This window comes from Mesoplodon mirus, assembly GCF_964341445.2.
Source record: "Mesoplodon mirus genome assembly, chromosome: 1".
In the NCBI taxonomy this organism is placed as follows: Eukaryota; Metazoa; Chordata; class Mammalia; order Artiodactyla; family Ziphiidae; genus Mesoplodon; species Mesoplodon mirus.
This window is the reverse complement of record NC_138976.1, coordinates 13,034,662-13,056,975: the sequence shown is the minus strand read 5'-3', so window position 1 is coordinate 13,056,975 and position 22,314 is coordinate 13,034,662. Positions and strand designations below refer to the sequence as shown.

General features: G+C 61.4%; 1 protein-coding gene across 17 annotated transcripts in view; it reads left to right on the top strand.

Moving 5' to 3' along the window:
- DAB2IP (DAB2 interacting protein) overlaps window positions 1-22,314 on the top strand; it is a 196,951-nt gene that overhangs the window by 158,709 nt on the left and 15,928 nt on the right. For 16 of the 17 annotated variants that reach the window (XM_082625373.1, XM_082625372.1, XM_082625370.1 and 13 more), the window contains 7 exons: window positions 9,800-9,953; window positions 11,662-11,760; window positions 12,651-13,205; window positions 16,283-16,427; window positions 16,517-16,661; window positions 19,342-19,578; window positions 21,296-21,497. In XM_082625373.1, coding sequence (XP_082481499.1) covers window positions 9,800-9,953; window positions 11,662-11,760; window positions 12,651-13,205; window positions 16,283-16,427; window positions 16,517-16,661; window positions 19,342-19,578; window positions 21,296-21,497 — 1,537 coding nt within the window. The remainder of the gene's footprint in view (window positions 1-9,799; window positions 9,954-11,661; window positions 11,761-12,650; window positions 13,206-16,282; window positions 16,428-16,516; window positions 16,662-19,341; window positions 19,579-21,295; window positions 21,498-22,314) is intronic. The other variant, XM_082625360.1, reaches the window with a different exon arrangement.

Genomic DNA, 22,314 nt, shown 5'->3' with positions numbered 1-22,314 from the left:
TCTTTGCCTCGTCTCCCTGAGACCACAGAGCCCCCCTGTCCTAAGTGGTGGCGGGACAGGAGATGGGCATTGCTGCTAGAACCTAGGGTGCCCGTCTCTCCTTACATGGGGACTTGGAGGCGCCTACTTAAAGGAGAAGTGCTGCAGGGTGGGAAAGGGCGGAATGCCCGGGATAAGGCAGGGCTCCCTGCGTGTCCGGTTACACCTTCAGTACCAAAGGTGATGTCCTCCCCAGTTTACAGATGAGGAAACTGAGACGTGCAGGTTATTTCATTTGACCAAAGTCACAGAACTTTATGTTTACGTGTGTGTGTTGTTGAGGAAGGAGGCCTCACCACATTAGACCAGTCATCAACCAGCATGGTGCCAGGGGCTGGGGCTGTGTTGACACGTGGCTGGTCCTTGGTTGAGGCAGGAAGCTTAATGCCCAGGGATGGGGGAAGGACAGTCCCCAGATCGCCTTGTCACCCTAACATGGACAACTTGCACAGCACCGGAAGACCACCTGGCACGGCACCTGGGTCTGGGGTGGAGGGGTAAGAGGGGAGGAGATGACATTCTTTGGACGGCTCTGCTGAGCCTAGGAGGGCTTCCTGGAGGTGGAGAGCTGGGAGGAATTAGATAAGCAAGAGGGAAGTTGCTTCCTTGGGGAATGGAAGCCTTGGTTTTCAGTTCGTTCTTTGTTTTCGTTTCATCATCCTTCCCCACTTGGGGCATGGGTCCCCAGGGCCTGAGGCAGCTGTTGGTATTTATGGTCCTGGGTGGAGGTGGAGGAACGAGTCAGAAACTAGTCCCACACCCGGCGGTGTGACCTGTGGGACCAAGGGGACGCACGGGCCGTGTTCACACATGTGAGGAGGAGACCGGCACGGACTGAGCTCGCAGGGAACGGACAGCACGGCCGGGGCCCTGACCATTCTCCAGAGTCTTCCTAGTGGAGGAGCTGAGGGCCGGGCTGTGGGCCAGATGGGGCTGCTGCTGTGCTCCTGCCTGGGGGTGCTTTACTTGGGGGAGCTGAGGGGACCTTAGGGTTTGGGGTGTCATTCTCCTTAATCTTCCTGAGCGGCCGGGGCTGGGCTCGGCGGTTTCTCCTGGGGACCAGGAAGGGACGGAGAGCTGTCCCCACTCAGCAGCAGCAGGAGCCCTTGGCCCTCAACTCACTTTCGATTTGCCCAAATCTCATCCTATTCAATGAATGTTCCTCAGATTCTCTTCTTTTAAAATTCAGGGCACTTTGCTCTTCTGCTGAGGTTTATGAATGTTTAAAAACTCCTTTGTGGTCCCCAAAGTAATTTGACAAGTCTGACAGCTATTGATTAAAAACCGGAAATTATTCAGGCTGCAGGATAACTTGGGGGAATAGATGGAAAGTTTTTTGTTTCTTCTCTCTCTGTGTGCCCCTTGCCCTCCCCTCTCCCCCCAAAAAAGATGTAGGGGTGTGGGGAGGTAAATGTGTTCCTGAATGTTCTTTGAAAACTCCCTTAGGCTGCAGAATTATACTGGAAAGGGTGGGATGGGGGATGGTCAGGATGCTGAGGGGCGCCTCTCCAGCTCAGGGGCCAGAAGCAGCACCCCTCATGTCCCTGGCCTCTCCCCACGTCAGCAACAGGCAGCAAGGAGGTTTCGCTGACGGGATTCCGGGTGGCTGGGAGGAGGAGTAGTGGTGGTTAGTATATGGTCTCTTATGTTAATGGGGAGTTGACATGTTGGGGGCTCGGTCACAGTCTCCGAAGTAACTCAGCAGGTGAGAGAGCAGCAGCTGCCACAGTGTCGATCGTTCAGCATATACGGGCCCCCCTGGAGCCAGGCCTCGGGCTGCGCTGTAGCCGTGGCACGTGAGGAGACATCCTATCCTCCTGTCTTACTTGCCGGCGTGTGGACTCTCCTTTTCCAACTCAGCCCTGTGGCGTCGGGAAGGCACAGGCTCCCAGGGATATGGTGAGGCAGGGGACCGGCCACCTCCCAGCCCAGGGCTCAGTGTGAGTGTGCGGGTGGGGTCACACTGGTTCTAGTGACTGCTGGGATCTGCCCCTCTGCCTTGGACTGAGAGAGCCCTGGGCCGAGAGAGACCAGGCCTCTAGGCCCTGTCATCCCAGGAAGCCTTTCCAGGCAGGGCGGCCAACCTCCCTGCCTTTTAAGGACAGGCTCTGTTTCCCCAGGGTCCTGGGGGCCACCAGGCAGCTGCATTCTTCTCCCCTCCCCTGGGACCCCAGCGGGGCCAGGAGTGAGTGCTGGTCTCTGCAGCTGGTTCCCAGGCCAGCAGGGCAAGGCTGGGCCTGGGGAAGAAAGAGATGGCTCCGCTGGATGTTCTGGGTGTGCGGGGGGCGGGGGGGGGGTGCTTTCTGCCTTGTTTGTGTCATGCTGCTTGATTCTCAGGACGTCAGCGCCCTCCCCTTGACTGTGCCCCGGGACCCGGCTGCTTCTACTGTGGGCACAGCTTCCTGGACCTGCCTGGCTGTAAAGGTGGAAACATGGTTGGCATGTTCTGACCTGACTCCAGAGTCCACGGGTTCTGCCAGCCTTCAAGTGGGCACCTCCTCCTTGGAGACCAACCTTGTCCAGGATTTCTGCCCCGTCCAGGCCTGGTTGTGGCTGTAGGCAGTGGCGTGAGACCACACAGGCTTGCAAGTGAGAGGCCAGGTCTCGGGGTCACAGGCCGAAGGGCTAAAGTGGCCCCTCAGCAGGGTCTCCTGCCCACCCACAGACACCCTCTTTCTTCCTTTCACTTCAAGAAATTAGGGGCTTTTATTGCGTTTTTGTTTTGGGGGGGATTTTTTTGGAGGCATACCAGAGCATTTGGCTAGATGTAGTTTGTTTGCCTATGGGGGAAACTGAGGCCTGGAGAAGGTAAGAGATCTGAGTGGTAGGGGAACAGAGAATGGCCTGCAAAATCCCTGTCTCGTTACCCCAAACATCAGGAGTGTCATCTCCCCTAGAAACTTCAGCCTTGACACCAGTGTGTAATCCTAATCGGCCTTGTTCACAGCTGTGCCCGCGCTCCTACAGGGGTGTCTGGCATGAGGCAGTGACTAGAGCAGACAAAAGAGGATGGGGACCGGCATGAGTGACTGGTGTGGTCGCTGGCGTTGACCCCCGTTCCCCCAAGCACCTCCTTGCCTTGTCTCACTTGACGCTCACAGCAGCCCTGGGAGGAAGGCATGTCAGTTCTCCCCGCTTAGAGATGGGGAAACTGAGTCCTGGAGAGTGGCACGAGTTAAAAGTACTCATGGTTGTGTGTTTTATAGGGAATGGAGACGAGATTGGCTCCTACAGCCGGGCACCCTTGGCGCTAGGGCCTGCTGCCCTCCTGCCCGTTCCCAGCAGCAGGTGTGTGGGCTACGTGTTTATCCCTGGGGCTTACTCCGCTGCCTGCCTGCCTGCCTGTTAGGCCAGCAGCCCCCCAAGCAGCGCGGGCAACGCCTCCTCAACATATCTAAAAGAGAGCTCCCAGCTCCTGCTTGCATGCCTCCAGAGACAGAGTGCCCACTCCTCCAGAACCAAACCAGGCTGGCCCATTTGGGGACAGTGTGACTGAGCTGGAATTGGCCTCTCCTGGTCCAGCCCCGCCCTCTGGGGGCAGGCATGGCAGCTCCCTCTGCCCCTTGAGGTTTGGAAGGAGATTCTGAGCCTCTTACTTTGCAGGTTATCCAATCCCACTCTCAACTCACCCCACCCGCAGCTGGGAACATCCTCCCCGTGTCGTATAGGACTTTTTAATTATCACAAGTTTTATTTTCAGGTCTCCTCCCTCCTTGAAATAATAGGGAATTTACGAAACTTCTGTGTCACTAACCTTTTAAGAGAAAAAAGGACGGAGTTGAAAAGCAGCTCGTGGGTTGGCTGGAAGGCTATCAGATAAGGCTGTGGCCCAGGAGCCAGGACAATGTCCCCTTGTTCCTGGCCACACACACCCCCGCCCTCACAGTGGGTTGCTGTTGGTACCTGGCTATATCTCCAACAGTGGCTCCGCCCGTGCCTGTGGCACGCCCACATTTCCTGGGCTCCTGGGCCCTGGGCATGGCTGCCCGACCCCAGCCAGCCCCGCTGCTCTTCCACCCGACCTGGAGCGAAGTGGGTCATGGCAAGCAGGTCAGCTGGCTGTGGCCCTGTGTGGCCGCCTGTGGGGAGATGGGAAGGCGAGGCTTGGGCGGACCGGGTTAGGCTTGGAGTCTGCTGAATGGGGTTCCAGTCCCCGTTGGCCACTTGCTGCCTGTGCGATCTTGGGCACGACACCTGGCCTTTCTGAGGTACAGTACCTCAGTCCTGATGGGTTCTCATGAGAACTGGGTAAGGAGACAGGTGGGAAAGTGGTGTGGAGTGGGGCTCAGCCCCCCGGCCCGGGTGTGAGCGCTTGTCTGTCTGGAGAGACCAGGGACAGCGTGATGGTGGCTGCATTCGGACTGGGCTTTGAACGCTGGCAAAAAAGGCTGTTGTCAGGCAGAGAGTGGAGGGAAGGGTGGGACGGGTTCAGGAAGCAGCCTGGGCAGAGGTCCCCCCAGAGGGAGGGAGTTCCTGCTGGCCTGGGACCCGCTGGCAAGGAGAGTCTAGGTCATTTGCCAGGGTGTGGTGTGACAGGGGTAGTTTTGGGGAGGGCTCCACCCCAGGGTGAAGCGCTGCAACTTGATTCTCTGTAGGCTGTGAGGGGAGCGCTGAGGGCAGGAGTGACACCATGTTGGGCAGAGGGGCCCATCCGGTGGGAGGGCACTGCCCCCCTCCTCCACTGCCCCCCAGGCCCTGACCAGGACCTCTCAGAGGCAGAGGAGGTCAGGGCAGGCCTCCCTCCCCTGTGGCCTTGGCTCTCCTGTCTGTGACCTGAGAATCGTGGCACCACCCCCCTCCCAGGAAGTGTGAGGATTCCATGGCATGGAGGACGCAGGTAAAGGCCTCCTGAACAGCTGGTCCAGGTCAGGAAGGGGGGACTGCAGGGGACATGGGGCCTCTAGTGACTGGGGGGCTGTTGAAAGTCTAGAGCGTCAGCTGGGTCTGGGACGGTCTCGGGAGGATGCGGCTGTGGTGGAGGGTGCAGCCACAGAGGGTTGGATGAGCCCCTGACCTTGGGAGAGATGGAGGGAGTGCCCCATACCTGGATAAATCAAGAGCAGGGGTGTTTCTTGGAGATTCTGGGCAAGCACCAGGGTGCTGCTCCTGGGAACTGGCCATGAGCAGGCGGCTGCCCCGAAGACCGGCGCTTGGGTCATTTTGTGCCTTCTCCCACTAACAGCATCTGAGGAATCAGGGAGGATTGTCCTCATCCCAGCTGACCTCCTCCCCCTCCCCCAGGCTTAGCTGACCTCAGCTCCTGCGGTACTGGGGCTTTGATCCAGGAACTCTGGGGCTCTGAATCTTAGCGCTGATCCAGACCCAGCCCTCCCCACGAGGAGCCCCCTCCCTGGTAAGGAGACAGCTCTGTGACAGGCCTTCCCAGCACAGCCTAATGAACATTAGCGTTTGAGGTCGCTCTCTGCCCTGGGAGTCTGGGAAGGCTTCCTGGAAGAAGAGGCTCTGATGCTGGGTATTGAAGGTTGGATAGGACAAGGGGTTTCTAGGTGGAGGGGACTGCATGTGCCTGGAGGCCTGCCTGAGGGAATCGTGACCCCTGGGGAAGAGGAGCCCAGGGTGAGGTGGGACAGGCAGATGCACCCCGGCCAGCAGGGCTGCAACTGAGCCCACGTGGTCTTGATGGGAAACCCCCTCTTCATGACTCCAACGCCTGGGGGAATGCCTCTCCCTGCAGACCCTCTCTCCAGCACTTCAGTGTGTGCGTGTTACCATTTATTTCCATTTGAGACAGAGAGTCCTCCTTTCTCTTTCAGATAAGGAAAGGGCCCCTGGGGGGGTTGGGGCGTGAACAGGGGTGACTTCAGGAGGAAGCTGAGACCCTGGACAGGTCACCTGCCTTCTCTGAAGCGGCCTCGCCGGGGTCCGGTGGGCATCCTCTTCTCAGCCTTGTGAGGATTCAGCCAAGTGCTGCGGGTGCTGTTTCCTGTGGGCACAGCCCAGGGCGAGCCTGGCCCAGGTGAGGAGGGCCAGGCGCGTGGAGCCCACTGCACTGCCGTGAGACCTGGTTCTGTGGCCTCTCTGACCCCGTGTGGTGTCCCTGGCAGGGTTGTTGTGAGGAGTGGCTCAGACCTGGGCTGTGCGGACAACCTGCACGAGCACAGCCCCCCTGCGATGGATGTCTTCCTTGGTGCCATCTCACCAAAGACTGAGGCTCTGGTCCCCAGATAGGACAGGAGGTCCCGTCACAAGCTGAGCTGAGCACTGGGGGAGGCCACACAGTGGGTGTGTTGGGCCAGCTTCTCTCCCACCCCAGCCTCGGGGCAGCAGAGGCCCTGCATACGATGGTGTCAGACCACAGACCTCCACACCACAGAGGGTAGCCATGGGCTGGGCTCCCAGACCAACCTGTGTCCTCCTTCCAGCAGGGGGCCTCGGGCAGATGCAGGGACTGCTGCTCCCTGAGCCCATCTTACCTTTCTGTGAAATGGGTAGATGAGTGTTCCTGGCAGAGTTGTGTGCAGTTGAAAGTGACCAGCTGGGTGCCCTGGCCAAGTGGAAGTGGGCACCCACCAAGCTTCCTGGGTAGGGACACCGTGCCCGCTTGCTGCCCTCTTGGAGCATGGTCCCTCCCGGGATGGGCTTCTGACCAGCCTGGGAAGGCAGGAGCTGGAGTTGAGAAAGGAAGTGCCCAACAATGCTGGCTGGAGCAGAAGCGGGCTGGGTCGAGGCCAGCCGTGGGTGATTGATGGGGCAGGAGTCCCTGCAGTGGAGTTTTAGGGGGTGCTGTGCTGTGGGCCTGGGACAGGGCTGTCTGGCTTCCTGGAAGAGGTGGATCTTAGGCTGTGAGGTGGGCCTGCTGGGTCCAGTGACCAAGTGACCATTTTCCCTCCCTGAGCCCCAGTCATCTTATTTTATCAGTCACTGCCACAGGAGCACTCCCCTCTGCCAGGAGGTCCCACCCTGCAGGGTCACAGCAGACCAGCTCCCCTCTGGGCCCAGAGCTGCATGTCAGGGCCTGATGAATAGGTGCCCCTTTCTCTCCCCCACGAGCCTTGTGGGGAGCTGAGGGGCAGGTGGACTCCAGGCTGAGCGATCTGCATGTGAGTCAGAGAGCACAGGCCCACTGGCCCTGCTCCATCATAGGGCAGTGGTCAGAGCCTGGCCCTCAACTCCACTCCCAGAAGCACCTGGGAGATCTAGGAGTAGCCACTGGGCCTCCCTGGACCACGCCCCCCACCCCCCGCAGTGAGCTTGGGCTGCAGAGGTGGGTGCAGCCCCTGCTTCAGGTCCTCCCACTTAGAGAACCCCTGGGGTGGTGGGGAGGGTCAGGGCTGCCCAGCTGCAGCCAGAATGCCTTAGCCATGAACTTCCCATAGTCCTCCATTCTGTCAGGAAACTTCCCAGTGAGACCTGGGCCAGTTGGGGCCTGCTTGTGGGGCAGGATGGTGGGGAAGGAAGAGGAGGGTTCTGCAGCCCCAGGTTCCGGGGTCTGGCTGCTTTGGGGTCTGGCCTGGGTTCCTGGACTGTAGAACGAAGGCCCCCTTGGGTCTCCCTGGGCAGGCCCAGTCGGCTGAGTGCGCCTCTCTTTCCTCTTCCCCAGCCGGCTCGTTCAGGTGCCCCAGGCAGGAGGCGGTGCCGTAGCCTGCCGGCTCCTCCCTATGTAGAATACTTCCTGGGTGCCCGCTCCACCCGCCCCAGCTCCCAGCATCTTACCTGGCAGGGCTTTCCGGGCTGGGCCAGAAAGCAGCCTGATCTTGATCGGTGGGCTGGGTTTTCAGCCCTGGACAGCGGGCCTGGGGGCTCTGGGTCTCAGCCCTTCCGAGGTGGGTGATTTCCCCGGCACCTGAGGCAGGGCGTCCCTTGCACTGAGGTATGGAGGGAGGCCCAGGAATCTCAACAGAGTGGACGGCAGACCCAGCCACCACATGGGTCAGTGCCGTGGTGGGAAGGAGGCTGGGCCGTTCGAGCAGGACCTGGAGGGTTTGTCACGGGGAGAAGCCTGTCAGCACCTGGCATGGCAGCAGCAGTACGGTCTCCCAGAGCGGGTTCTGGAGGCTCAGAGGCGCCACAGCTGTGCGTGCCAGTGGCCTTGGGCCTCGGGTGCGTCTTGGGGGAGGTTTGGCTGGGTTCTAACCTGACTTTAGCCCGCCTCATGGCTTTCCTCTGGTCCACTCCCCTGGGAGCTTTCAGGAGTCCTGCCTGAGGGCACTGACTCGGCTCCAGGAATCTGAGCCCTGCTCTGCACCAGCTTCATGCTGGGCATGGGGGAGCAGCTAGGGGAGCACGACTGGGTCTCTTGGGTTGGGCTGTGAGGTCCCCAAGAGCTGGGGTCCCAGTTCCAGCCCTGACTCCCATGCAGTGCCTAGCACAGGACAGCGTGTCAGGGAGGGCTGTTGCCATGGAGTATAGGGGCTAGAGGGTGGCCTCTGTCAGCCTGTGAAGCCCGCTGGGCAGGGTCTGTTCGGCTCATCTCCGGATTCCTGAGTCCACACATGGTGGACCTCAGGCCCTCTTACCACAGGTGGTTATGGAAATGGGTTACCGGGTGTATGTGCCCTACAGGGAGGTCTGTGGTGGTCCTGCCAGGCCTCACTGACCTGAGAGAGGGTCTTTGTTTGGCGAGACAGGGAGAGATGATGGCCTGAGCCTTGGACCCGGAGGCCAGGAGCTGAAAGGCAGAGGGTATTGGGGGAAGTATGTCTGGGTGAGCTAAGGCCAGGGTGTGGACTGTGGACATGAGTAGGGGCGAGGCCTGCCCAGCCTCCGTCCTGGGGTGGTCTTTGCAAGCCTGGCTGGTCCTCTGGCTTTTCCTGTGCCCCGGCTGTGGGAGGGGGCCCAGTGGGGCACTGCTTTGTGTCCTGTTGACTCTGGAAAGGGACGTTTGCCTTTCTGAGGTGGACTCTACCAAGCACCGGAGCAGGTGCCATCTAAGGCACTTTCCATGTGAAGTGCCGAGGAAACTGAGGTTCAGGGAGGGGAAGTGACTTGTCTAGGGCCACATAGTAGGTGAGCAGTGGGCCCAGGTCCAAGGCCAGGTCTGTCAGAGCCAGTCCTGGTCCAGGCTCCATTTGGGCCTCAGGTGGAGTGAACTACCTGTGCTCTTTGGGCCTGTGCTGGACCCACTGACCCTGGCCTGACCCCCGAACCCCAGCCTGTGGACCCTGTCTGAGTCTCGGCTCTTGGGCACCGTGCAGAGATGGCTGCATCCCTTCTGTTTTGAGCCTCACGGTCCTCATCTGTAAGAAAGGAGCAGCAGAGTTCACGGAGGTCCTGCATTGCCTGGGGCCAGTGGGCGGAGTGGGATGGTGTATGAGAAAGGGTTCTGTCGCCAGTGATGTCCTGGATGAATGTTGGAACAGGGCAACGGCTTCTGTCTTGGATGGGGACCGGAGCAGAGGGGAGGGGATGGGGAAGGCACCAGAGCCCCAGAAGGCTGCCTGGGTCGGGTCCACTCTTCTCTGTGGGTCTCGGGCTGCTGAGAAGCCGGGTCCGGCCTACCCTGCACCCAGTGCTGACTTTCAACTCCTGAGTGGTGGCCTCCCCGCCACCCCCCCCCTTACTTAGGGGCTGAGCCCCTTACCCAGAGTCCTGCCTTGGGGCAAAGGGACTGGCTGGTCTCTGTGACTCCAGCACCACAATGTCCCCTACCCCCAACTCTGCTTTACGACAGAAAGGACCGTGGGAGTTGAGGGGAGTGATTGCCTCCAACTGGGGGGTTCTGGGCAGGCTTCCTGGAGGAGAAGGGAAGGGACGGAACAGGGCAGGCCTGACCTGACGCACCCTGCTGCCCTCCCCCCAGGTCCCATCTGATGCCGAGGCTGAAGGAGTCTCGCTCGCACGAGTCCCTGCTCAGCCCCAGCAGCGCGGTGGAGGCGTTGGACCTCAGCATGGAGGAGGAGGTGGTCATCAAGCCAGTGCACAGCAGCATCCTGGGCCAGGACTACTGCTTCGAGGTGGGTCCTGCTGCAGGGGCGGGGCGGGTACCGGTGTCCTCTTCCGGCGAGGCCAGGTCTCCTCCAGACGCCCTCCTAGAGTGCTCCGTGGCCTCCACAGGGGCCAGGCTCTTTGGGCCAGCAGCCAGAATCTGTCATAGCTTTTGCCTCCTAAGAGACCAAGTGGAGCTGGGAGCTGGGGGTCTTCATTCCTGCTCTGTGGCCTCCTTGGAGACAGACCAGCACTGTCCCCCATGCTGGGAAGTGCAAGAGGTCCAAGTGGGTGGAAGGGAGTTCAAGGCGTATGTGGAATGGCTCAAGCCCCAGAGCCGGTCTCGAGGCCTGCTCACCACTCCTGCAAAACCACTCCAGTGCATTGTAGGACAGTGGGGAGTGTCCCCTTTTCTGGCCCTGTCCCTGCCTCTGCGTGATGAAAGCCAGAATCTTTCCTGCCCCGGCATTCTGTGACCCAAGGTTTGAGAACAGAGGGTCAGCCACCCGACCTGACAGGGCTGTTACTGGGGATCACCTGTCCAGTGCTTCCCTGTAGATGGGGAATCTGAGGCCCAGAGAGGGCAAGACGATGTCAAAGGTCACCCTACAAGCCTGAGGCCAAGCCAGAACCAGGGTAACTAATGTCGCAGGTGTTGCTGGGAGTTCCTAATTGCTTCTCTAATTATTCATGTTCTCTTCCCACCTCTGTTTCTGGGAAGCTTCCCACCCCCAACAGTCTTGCATAATTAGGAGAGCTTTCTGACAGAGGCATGACCCTGGGACTAATAGGGCAACCTCCCGGCGCCCCCACCTCCAGGGGAAGAGTGGAGTGGTGCCTGGCATCTGCCCTAGCTCTGTGCCCACTGGGTGCCATTTCTGGTTCAGGACTCCTGGCCCAGCTGGGCTCCTTCTGGCCTCCCACTTCTCTGCCTGGGGCAGGCTGAAGGTGGTGCCTGCCCACTCGTCCACAGCAGGGGGTGCTGTGGCTTCTGCAGGCCTGTGAATGGCTAGATAAGGAGTCTGGTTCCCCGGTAGAGACCTCGGCGTGCTGGGGACAGCGGGAACAGGGTAGGAACAGCTTGGGCTGGGCTTGCTTGCCTGGAGGAGACCAGAAGATGAGCAAGTCAGACAGGGAGGGGAGGGTAAGGGTTCCAGGCAGGACCCCAGGGCCCAGCACACCCAGACAGCCCAGTTCTCAGTTCTCTAGTCTGGCCCCAAATAGGTTAGCCTTCTGTGACCGCCATTGCTGTCACTTGGCAAGAGAAGCATCATCAGCAGGTGTCCGCTGAGGACCAAGGTGACCCTCGTGCCAACCCGTGGTAGTCTCCTAGGTGCCTGTGGCTCCACCGATAGAGGGAGACTCGGGTGAAGCCTTTCCCTCTGACTCGTGCAGGGGCCCGTGCCTTCTGCCTCCCACCATCTCCAGGAGAACGAGGCTGGACTCAGAAAGATGCTTTCCTATGGTCAGAGGGCACTGAGGCAGGGGTGAGGAGCCAGGACCAGGCACCAGCTGGCACGGGGCTGGGCCCCCCTCCTGTCACTGTCTTGCTCTCGGACCACAGGTCTCGGTGCACCACCCACAAATGTGAAATATGGGGGGTCGTTCTGCCTCCTGCCTGAGGCTGGGGTGCGGTCAGACCTGGCAGCCGAAACCCCCCCAAGTCCTGGAGGTCCTCCATCACGCCGCCTTGCTGCCTTCCCCTCCCCGTGACGCTGTCCTGCCCGTCCCCCACAGGTGACGACGTCGTCGGGAAGCAAGTGCTTCTCCTGCCGGTCAGCGGCCGAGCGGGATAAGTGGATGGAGAACCTGCGGCGAGCGGTGCATCCCAACAAGGTGGGCCTGTGTCCGCTGTCCCCAGAGCATGGGGGGTGGAGGCTAGACTCAGAGCAGAGCACAGACGCCGACGTGAGGGAGCAGACGGAGGGGTCTCTGGTGTGGCCTGGGCTTGTGGGGGTGCAGGCAGCCTGCGTGCAGGCAGGGCCCGAGCGGGCCGTACTGCTGGGGTCTGAAAGAAGCTGACTCGTGCTGGGGGCCTCAGCCTTCGAAGCTGCACACTGAAGAGGCTGGGCCAGAGAACTGAGCACTGGGGTTTTGGGTGCTGGTGTCCATCTGCCTGGAACTCTTGATCCTCTCCCCACTGGCCGAATCCTGCTCATCCCTTCGAGTCCAGCTTAGCTTTCTGTTCCCTCCTCCAGGCGAGCGCCGCCGGCCCAGGCTGGTGCCCTCCTGTGTTCCTACTGCCCCCAGGCTTCTCCCGGCAGGTTCCTGGGACCCCGACTGTAATCACTTGCTTCTGTGTCTGCCTCCCTGGCCAGCTTGGCCTGGGCTGAGTCCTGGTCGCCCTGACATTACTAAGGAAGGGCCTTAGTGACGGTCTTACCTCTAAGTGACTTTGCAGACCAGCAAACTACAGGGGAGCCAGTAAACGGCTGCCGTGTGCCAGGCATTGTGCTAGCCTCTTACTTGCTCTGTACTCGGTTTTAACTCCCAAGGGAATAGAAAAGGGAGTTGAGGCTTAGATGGTCATTTGCCCACGGTCAGTGAGCTAGGGCGAGGGAGAGCAGAGATCCAGCCCCATAGCCCCACAGCCGTCAGACTCCAGAGCTGTCCCTCGCCCAGGGCCCAGTCCCTCCCGGTTCCAAGAGCTCTTCCCCGCTACGGGCTGGGCGATGGGCAGGCGGCTGGGCCCCCAGTCACCGCGGTCCCCCTGTGCGTGTGTGCAGGACAACAGCCGGCGTGTGGAGCACATCCTGAAGCTGTGGGTGATCGAGGCCAAGGACCTGCCAGCCAAGAAGAAGTACCTGTGTGAGCTGTGCCTGGACGACGTGCTGTACGCACGCACCACGGGCAAGCTCAAGACTGACAACGTCTTTTGGGGCGAGCACTTCGAGTTCCACAACCTGCCGCCCCTGCGCACCGTCACTGTCCACCTGTACCGCGAGACAGACAAGAAGAAGAAGAAGGAACGCAACAGCTACCTGGGCCTGGTGAGCTTGCCCGCCGCCTCCGTGGCCGGGCGGCAGTTCGTGGAGAAGTGGTACCCGGTGGTGACGCCCAACCCCAAGAGCGGCAAGGGCCCCGGGCCCATGATCCGCATCAAGGCGCGCTACCAGACCATCACCATCCTGCCCATGGAGATGTACAAGGAGTTTGCCGAGCACATCACCAACCACTACCTGGGGCTCTGCGCCGCCCTCGAGCCCATCCTTAGCGCCAAGACCAAGGAGGAAATGGCATCGGCCCTGGTGCACATCCTGCAGAGCACGGGCAAGGTGAAGGTAGGTGTGTGGGCCTCAGGCGGGGACCCCACCTCATGTGGCCCCGTGGGAGGCTGGGTGACGTGCTGGATTACCTACTGGTCCCCATGTCCACGTCATGGATTTCAGCTCTGGTGGAGGCACTGGTCACAGCCAGGTGAGTTCCCTAAACCCAAGAGCTGCATTGTGGAGGGTGGGGACCTTGTGCTCCTTCGCCGTGGTTGGAGCTGATCACAGAGGCGGGTATGGAGCCCGTGGACCGGAGCACACCTTGCAGTGAGGAAATGGGTTTAGGGACTTCTCCCGCTGCCCCAGAGGGCTGGCCCCTCCCTGAGGCTCGAGGCGAGCAGGCCACAAGGCCCATCTCTGCCGGCACATGGGTCCCAGCGACCCAGACACACACGTCCAATGAGGTATTGAGTTTGGGACACATCCCAACAGGTGACCGCCAGGGTGCAGGCCGCTGTCCGAGCCCCAGACTCCCCCATCACTCCCAATTCACACACATGGGACACACAGTCACTATTGCAGCCGTCTGTTTGATGGGCAGCCTGCCACGGCTACAGCCGTCCCCAGCTCCAGAGTCCCCAGAAACAGAGCTCGTCTAAAGCCCTCCAGCAGGCCCTACTTCAGGGCTGGAGGGGCCCCAATCTTCTCGCCGCTTTTCACCTGCCTCTCCCTGCCAGGCCACAACCTCAGCCCCACCCACCTGGCTTTGGAGACGGGTAGGCTCCTTCTGGAGGGCTCCACACACCTACCTGCCCATCGCAGTGGAGTGTGGTTCTGTGGGCCTCGAGGGCACACCTCCCCCTCTCCACCCTGCCCCCTCCCTTGGGTGCAGTGGAGAAGGGCTGGACGTGCTCCACACTGCAGAGGCCTTGCGTGCTGGCCCCGGGAGCTGGGCCTCTGCCCTCTGGACGTGGTGTGGTTTGCAGCCTGTGGTGGGGGTGAGGGACTGCCCTAGTCAAGGTCCTGAGCCCTCAGCCTGGGCTCGGGGAAGACACGGGCGGGGCGGGGCCTCAGGTCTGCAGGCAGAGCCCAGGGCACGTACTGCATCGAGGCCCTTATCCTTTATCTGTTCCCGGAAGGCCCTGGCCTCCTTCGGGCCCTTCAGAGCCCCTGCCTGTTGGGCTCATGGTGTGGGACCAACGCAGGACCAGGGAAGGGCGCTTTCCTGGCATGGGCCCCGTGGGGGACGGCACTCCGTTCCTCCGCGTTGTTGGACTACCTTCCCCTGCCCCCAGCCTCCGACCTGCCTGGGCAAGGCTGCATGTGGAACCGTCTCTTAATTTCTTGGTTAGCAGGGGGAAGGGGGCTAGAAACTCAGTGAATGGAAGCCCTGCCTCCAGAGGGAGATCCAGGGAGGCGGCATGGGCTGGAGCAGCATCCTCTCTGCCGCTGTGTCTGTCCTTTCAGTAAGTGGCCCCCAAGGGCTGGGCTGGCCTGGGAGTCCGAGTCCGATCTGAAGGGACCTTCGCCCTCAGACTCACAGCTGAGACAGGAGAATCAGGGTGCTCATTGTGGAAGGAGGTGGAAGCCAGGGCTCCAGCCCCCCAGTGGGCCCTTAGGTGGGGAGGACAGTAGGTGGAAGGATAGGAAGCAACTCGGGATGCTGGGGTGACGTTCGTCTGAATTCTGACCACTTCGGCACTGATGGGTGCGATACCACTCCAGAGCACGTGACGAGGGCCCTGCAGTCCTGGGGGAGGGCTGTGTGAGGGGGCACCTGGCATGCTCTGCTCCTTGCCGTCCCCCCTCCCCTTAGTGTGAGGGGAGGAACAGGGCCTGGAAACAAGAGACTTGGGCCAAATGTGGCCCAGGTAGCTGTGTGGCCTTGGACAGGTCTCTTTCCTGTTGTGTGCCTCTTCCCCCTTGTTGGGTCCTGGCTCTAAGCAGAGCCCCTCCTCTTCCCCACCTGGGCCTCGCACTTGCCCTAGGAGTTCAGGAAGCCCTGTGGGCATGAGCAGAGCCGTACACGCAGTACTTACCTCTGCTGTCGTGTGTTCAGAGAGGGGGCCCTAGAGGTCACCTGTGGTCAGGAAGGGGTCCTCGGGCTGTGTGGTCCCCGGAGAGGCCAACTGCCAGTTCCCCCCAGCCCCTCCTGTCTCTCCATTGGCCACCCAGCCAGGTCTCCGGGGCCCGGAGTTCGGTTCTGTATTTCAAGGGCCACTTGTGATTTCAGAGGGGCCCAGAGTTGTGCCCATCGGAGTGAGGAATTTCCAGAGCTCCAGAAGCCCTGGCCCACACTGGCCACTGCAGCCTCTGTGCAGGACGGCCCCTGGCCCGACTGTCACCCTCCTCCGGGTCTCTGACTTCCTGCCTCCTGCCTGTCCTCCCCCCATCCCCCAAGTCACAAGGCTGGCCGTGGGCGTGAGGAGGCGCAGGCTCCAGGGAGGAGTTTCCACCTGGATGATGCAGCAGGTTCATTGTGCAGCCTCCCTGCAGTCAGGAGGGAAGGCGTGGGCTCAGGCTCCCTCCTGGGGTCTGCCCGTGAAGCTGCGCCTGGGGCTGAGAGGCTCGTGGGCCGCCTTCCCGCCCAGGCCGAGGTCGGTGCTCTCTCCGCCTGAGCACTGGCTCACTGCCTTCCAGGGCAGCCGGACTGCCTCTGCCCCTCTCTCATCCCTGCCTGTGAGGCTGCACAGAACGAGCCCGTGTCTGGTGTGGGAGACCCCATCAGAGTAATGGGTGGACGGTGGCAGCTGCTTGTACGAAGGGGAGAGGGCAGCCCATCTGTCCTCTTCGACACTGATGGCACTGGGCGGGGGAGTTCCGCTCCCATCACCCCCCAAGACCTGGGCAGGGCTGAGCAGGGATTTGAGTCCCGCGGGTCCGGCTGTGATACAGGGGCCCATGGCTCCATGCAGCATGCTCTTGCGTCCCTGATCCGGTACCCAGCTCTGATGTGGCCATGGCTAGACGTCTCCCCTCACCAGGCTGCCCTGCCCTCACTCCCAGGCAGCCCCCACCGGTGGGTACCAGTAGCTTGGCAATGGAGCAGCCTCGAGGAGCAGGGGCTCCTGGCCAGGGTGCAGGTCTGGAACCCTAGGGTCCTACCTGCCGAGTCTGCTCAGGTCCACTCTCCTCACCTGGCTCCACAGGACTTCCTGACAGACCTGATGATGTCGGAGGTGGACCGCTGTGGAGACAACGAGCACCTCATCTTCCGGGAGAACACACTGGCCACCAAGGCCATCGAGGAGTACCTCAAGCTGGTGGGCCAGAAGTACCTGCAGGACGCACTAGGTAGGGGGTGCGGGCCTGCAGGGGGCAGAGGGCAGAGGCGGGGCAGGCTCGCCAGGTCCTCACTGCCCCCTCCTGCCCTCTGGCCGCAGGGGAGTTCATCAAAGCGCTGTACGAGTCGGATGAGAACTGTGAAGTGGACCCGAGCAAGTGCTCAGCCGCTGACCTCCCCGAGCACCAGGGCAACCTCAAGATGTGCTGCGAGCTGGCCTTCTGCAAGATCATCAACTCCTACTGGTCAGTGCTGCCTCCGCGCCCTTCTCGGCCTCAGCTGCCCAGGGCCCCCCACCCCTGCGTCTCCCCTGTCCTTCTGTGCAGGCGCCTACAGAGTGCTGGGCTTTGTTCCCTCCGGACAGCTCTGTGAGGGGCTCTCCTCCATCATCCCCGACTCACGGACGGGAGAGCTGAGGTTTAATAAGGAGAGGAGAGGGGACACGCCCGCACCTCACACGGCCTCAGAGCGGGGCTCTGGGATTGGAAGCCACCCTCTGCCTGACCCTGCTGAGTCTTGCTGGGCTGCCAGGCCCCCGTCCTGGTCCTCTCTGGGCTCTCAGACGTAAGCAGTGTTCCAGAGTATGTATGCAGGACGTGCCTTGTGCAGTGGTGAGGATTTGGACCTGGCGGTCCATCGCACATGCTTAACAGTGGGCACCAGCTGGTGCTGTTGTAGGTTCTGGGGCTGCCCAGGGAGCCAGACTGACAAGGCCCCACTCGGGCACCCACCTGGGGTGGGTGGATGGCTTCACCTGGGACTCGTCACCTGTCCGTAGGAGCTGGTGCTCACTTCACAGGCTTGTGATCAGGCCCAGCAGGGGCCTGTGTGGGTGCCTGGACACCGGGTGGGCCGCCTCCTGGGGCTGTAGAGGACAAAGGAGGCGGACTGGGCTTTAACTGGGACAGAGGTCTGCGGGCTCCTGGCGGCCCCGGAAAGGAGCAGACGTGTGCTGGGCCGGCCGCTCGTATAGGACCGCGGTCAGGGCCAGAATCAGTCCCGGGGCCGCTGAGGAGTGCTAGCCCAGCCCCAAGGCTAGCGTCCCAGGCACGTATGTCTGGTGGCGGCTGACCTGGTGCCGAGTACAGCCTCGTCACTGTCCAGGGGACCATGCCACCAGCCCCGAGCAGTGGGTTTATTTTCACACTGGAGGAGCTGCCAAGGTTTCCTCCTCGGTCACTGCTGCAGCTCAGGACCTGCATCCCGTCCCCACCCAGGTCACTCTCCTGACCCCATTCCCACCCCCCGACCCCCAGCCATACCTTCCTCCTTTCTTTGACCATGTTCTTTCCCGGCCTGGCCTGTATCTGGCTCCCCTCTGCAGCCCTCCTTCAGGTCACCGCATATGGTCGGCTCCCCTCTCCTGGGCACCCTCGCTCACAGCCCCGCTCCCATCAGCGTACCTGATTGTGCCTGTGTCCAGGTCCGTTTCCTGCACACACACCGTGAGCACCCTGGGGGCAGGCAGACTCACTAGCTCGGGCCTGGGCGTACTGGAGGGCCCGGGAATGTTTTGCTGCTCCCAAAGGACAGGCAGAGGCAGGCCTGCTAGGTGAGCGACAGCCTTGGATCGGGGCAGAGGGAATGGCCAAAACCAGTGGGGTGGGCGCCTCTGGCCCAGGTCCCTCTGGCCCAGCGCTACACAGGGTGCTCACCTGGGGCCAACCTGGCCACTTGCGCTGAGCTGAAAATGGACCCTGGCACCAGGGGAAGAGGGGCAGCCAGAGAGCCTGAGCTCTGGAACACACTCCCCACCCTTGGGCTAGGCTGTGTGTTCACCCTCTGCCCCCCTCATCCCAGGGCGGACCGGGTGTGGGACATAGGGAAACATATCCGTGGACAATGATTTTCTATTTCCTCTTTCTGGCGTTTGTAGAGGCCCAGGGGCACCTCTCAGTTCTGAACAAGGCTGTTGATAGATGTTATCACTCAACGCCTGCCCCCTGCCCAGTCCTGTGCCAGGTACTTCAGGGGCCAGGACTAAAGGTCACCTGCCCTCACTTCCTCTCTAGCCATGTCCTTGTTGGTTCAGCCACATTCACTGCCAGAGTCTGCTGGGCTGGTTGCTGGGCTTGTTGGGCGGAAGCTTTTCAAGCTGATCAAAGCCTCTTGAAGTCTTGGGGGGTCCCAGCCTTAAGATGGCTCTGTGAGCTCGGCAGGGCAGGCCTTGTTCTTAGTGTGAGAGTGAGGACACCGAAGCCCGGGGAGGACCAGGCCCTGGGTCAGAGCACCCTGAGCTAGTGACAGAGCCAGGTGTACTCTGGCTTCAGGGAGCACCCATCTTCTAGGGTGAAAAGATAGGCAGGCTACTTAAAGCTTGGCCCGGTGGGGCCTCCCTGTGGCAGGGTGGGGACGCCCAGAGGAGATAGCCCCCAGCTGGGTGCCGGGAACGCTGCGTACACTCACCGGGTCCGCCTGGGGAGGCCACTGCCTCCATTTCCCTCCCCACTGAGAAAGTGGGGAGCCGTGTCCTCACCCTGTGGTTAGGATCCAGCCATCTTCTTGATCACCCCGAGCTCTGCTGAAAACCTCTAATTCTATAACGTTATTTGAGCGAAGGGAGTAAGTCTCAAAAGGCAGGGATGGGAACCAAGGAGCGGTGGTCTGTTCCTACTGTGTTTTCCTGACTCTCCCCTAGACCCTGATGCCTGCCATGTGGGGAGGGGGGTGAAGCCCTCTGGGAGCTCACCGCCGGCTCCCCCGTGCCTGTGTCCCATCCCACTCAGCCCCTCGGGGAGAGATCCACCTGACTGCGGCCTGGGCGTCCCTGCTCCTGTGCCTGCCCTGTGCCGGCTCACACAGCCCTCATGGTGGAGCAGGGCTGGAACTCGGTTCCACTGGACCCAGAACCGGGTCCCTGCTCTGCCCCCTCCGCTCCCGGCGCCCTGCCTGACGGCCAGTCCCCCCTCCTGTGTCCCGGCGCAGTGTCTTCCCGCGGGAGCTGAAGGAGGTGTTCGCCTCGTGGCGGCAAGAGTGCAGCAGCCGCGGGCGGCCAGACATCAGCGAGCGGCTCATCAGCGCCTCCCTGTTCCTGCGCTTCCTCTGCCCGGCCATCATGTCGCCCTCACTCTTCAACCTGCTGCAGGAGTACCCCGATGACCGCACCGCCCGCACGCTCACCCTCATCGCCAAGGTCACCCAGAACCTGGCCAACTTCGCCAAGTGAGTGCCATGTCCCCCGACGGCAGGGTCCGTGGCGCAGGGTCTGCCCCAGAGCTGGGCTGTGCGACAGGCCAGTCCTTGCCGTCCTCAGTCCTTCCCCGCACCCCAGCTTCCCTACTGAACGGACATGCCGCTGTGGTATGTTTCCGTAATTTTCAAAGGTGAGAAGACAAGGTATTTTTTCCTTCTGCTTTTTATTTATTTATTTTTGTGATATGCGGGCCTCTCACTGTTGTGGCCTCTCCCATTGCGGAGCACAGGCTCCGGACGCGCAGGCTCAGCGGCCATGGCTCACAGGCCCAGCCACTCCGCGGCATGTGAGATCTTCCTGGACTGGGGCACGAACCCGTGTCCCCTGCATCGGCAGGTGGACTCTCAACCACTGCGCCACCAGGGAAGCCCCCTTCTGCTTCTTTGAATGAACATTTTATCATAAGGATTCTCCCGTGTACTTACCATTCATACGCTTGGTTTTGAAATGAGTGACTAATATGCCTTTGAGGGACAAGGGCCTGTGTCTCCTGAAGCCGACCCCTGTGGTTGGGCACCCGGCTTGTTTCAGATTGTCCTTATCTAAGGCTGCCGAGGGCGTCTTTACTAGTGAAGCACTTCAGTGTTCTCGTTGTACTTTAGAGGGAGTGGGTGGAAACGGAAGGGCTGGGTCATCAAGGCGCTCTCAGGAGGTGTGGATGGAGCCCCCCTCTGGGCCTCCTCTGGGCCCTGCCCGCCCTCCGGGAGACAGCCCTACAGCAGGGCAGAGAGCGGGTGGATGTGGGCACACGGCCTCGCCCGAGGGCCCTGCGCTTGTGGGGAGAGGAGAGAGAGAGGCTTCCTAGGAGATGTTCTCCCCGAGCTGCGTGTCAGGGTGAAGAGCAGAGGGGCAGGCCCGGGAGGGACCAGGCACTGGGCAGGCCCGGGAGGGACCAGGCACTGGGCAGTCCCTGAACCATCAAGTGCCAGGCGGGGGGAGGTGGGAGATGAGACCCAAGAGGAAAGCAGGGACTTCTGAAGGCCAGGCAGGGCCTTGGAGCAACGGAGAGGGTGAGAGTCCTGCAGAGTTCAGCCTGGCAGCAGTGGGGCCGGGGTGTGGAGGGGGCGGGACTGGCAGGCGAGAGGCTGGGAGGAGAGCGAAGTCACGCTTCTGGTAACGGCAAAGGGGTGGAAGTATTGGGCCCGGGAGGGGGCGATGCTGGAGGCACTGCTGCGAGGTCTCGGGGTGATTAGAAGGTAAGGTCAGCAGCCTGGCCGGTGGTGGGGGAGGCGCGGGGGGCGCTGACCACGGCTGGGCTCCTCGCGCAGCTCTCTGCTGGGTGGTGGCGTCTCCCCTTGGGGCAGGGAGCCCCAGAGGAGGGTGCAGGTTCGGGGTGCCAGAGATGACCGCAGACCTGGCCAAGCTGAGGACGAAGGGGGAGGTGCCCATGGCAGAATGTGTCTGAAAGCTCAGCAGAGAGACCTGGCCGGGCATGGATGGAGAGTCGTCTGCGCACCAGGCCATTGCCATGTGGGGGAAAAGAGGAAGGAGATTGTGACCGGCAGTGAATGGGGAGTGAGGGCCACGGAACCTTCGAGGTCCTGTGAGAAAAGGCCCAGAAAGGGTCTCTAGCCTTAGCCATGAGGACCCTGAGCCAGAGTGGACTGGCTGGCTGGGGAGGAGTACGTGGCGAAGGGGGGCTCCTAGGCGGGGCCCAGGGCACTCACCCCATTTGCTTGGCTCCAGGTTTGGCAGCAAGGAGGAGTACATGTCGTTCATGAACCAGTTCCTGGAGCACGAGTGGACCAACATGCAGCGCTTCCTGCTGGAGATCTCCAATCCCGAGACCATCTCCAACACGGCTGGCTTCGAGGGCTACATCGACCTGGGCCGCGAGCTCTCCAGCCTGCACTCGCTGCTCTGGGAGGCCGTCAGCCAGCTGGAGCAGGTGCCTGTGCACCGGGCCGCAGTGGGGCGGAGGGCGGGCCGAAGGCCACCAGAGCTGCTTCAGGCCGCTCCAGCTCCCAGACTAGCCAGGGGCTCAGAGGGTTCGCCTGTGTGGTGCGGATCGGCAGCCCTGCCGGGCGCTGGAGCCCGAGGGTCCAGCCCAGGCCCTGTCAGCACGCGCTGGGGATCTCGGGGCCCACTTCCTCAGTGGGGAGTGTCACATTCACGTGGCAGCCCCTGCCCAGGGGAGCCCGCTCTGGGTACTGGGGCTTCGGCTGTGCCTCCACACACTTGGTATTGAGTGGATGGAGTCCACTGCTGAGGGGGTGTGCCCCCTACTTCCGAGAAGTGTGGTCAGGTTTAGTTGCTTCTCTGAAAATGTCCTTGCTCTGAGTTTTAAGGCCACCGATATGAAAAAGAAGACTGAAGATGCCACACCTCCACACGTCAGGCAGGAAGTTGCAAACCTTTCCAGAATTGCCCTTGGCCATCAGTTGAAATGCTTATTCCCTAGATATCTCTGACATTGCTGCAGCCACTGTGGCCTGGGTTCCACTGTCCCCAGCAGCCCCAGCTCGCACAGTGAGCAGGTTCTTGGCAGCAAGGGCTGGGCCTGCCAGGATCCACTTCCAGAACATCTGCTTTCCAGGGCTCTGAGAGACCATCTTACAAAAGTAGCTACTGCTGAACCAGGACTGGAAGGCCTTCCTACTCCTGTCCCATCCCCAGGGGTGACCACTCAGGGCGCTCTGGTGTGTAGCCTTCTAGATACATCTGTGCATGTGTTAAGTACACACACAGGCAAAGTCCTTTCCCTT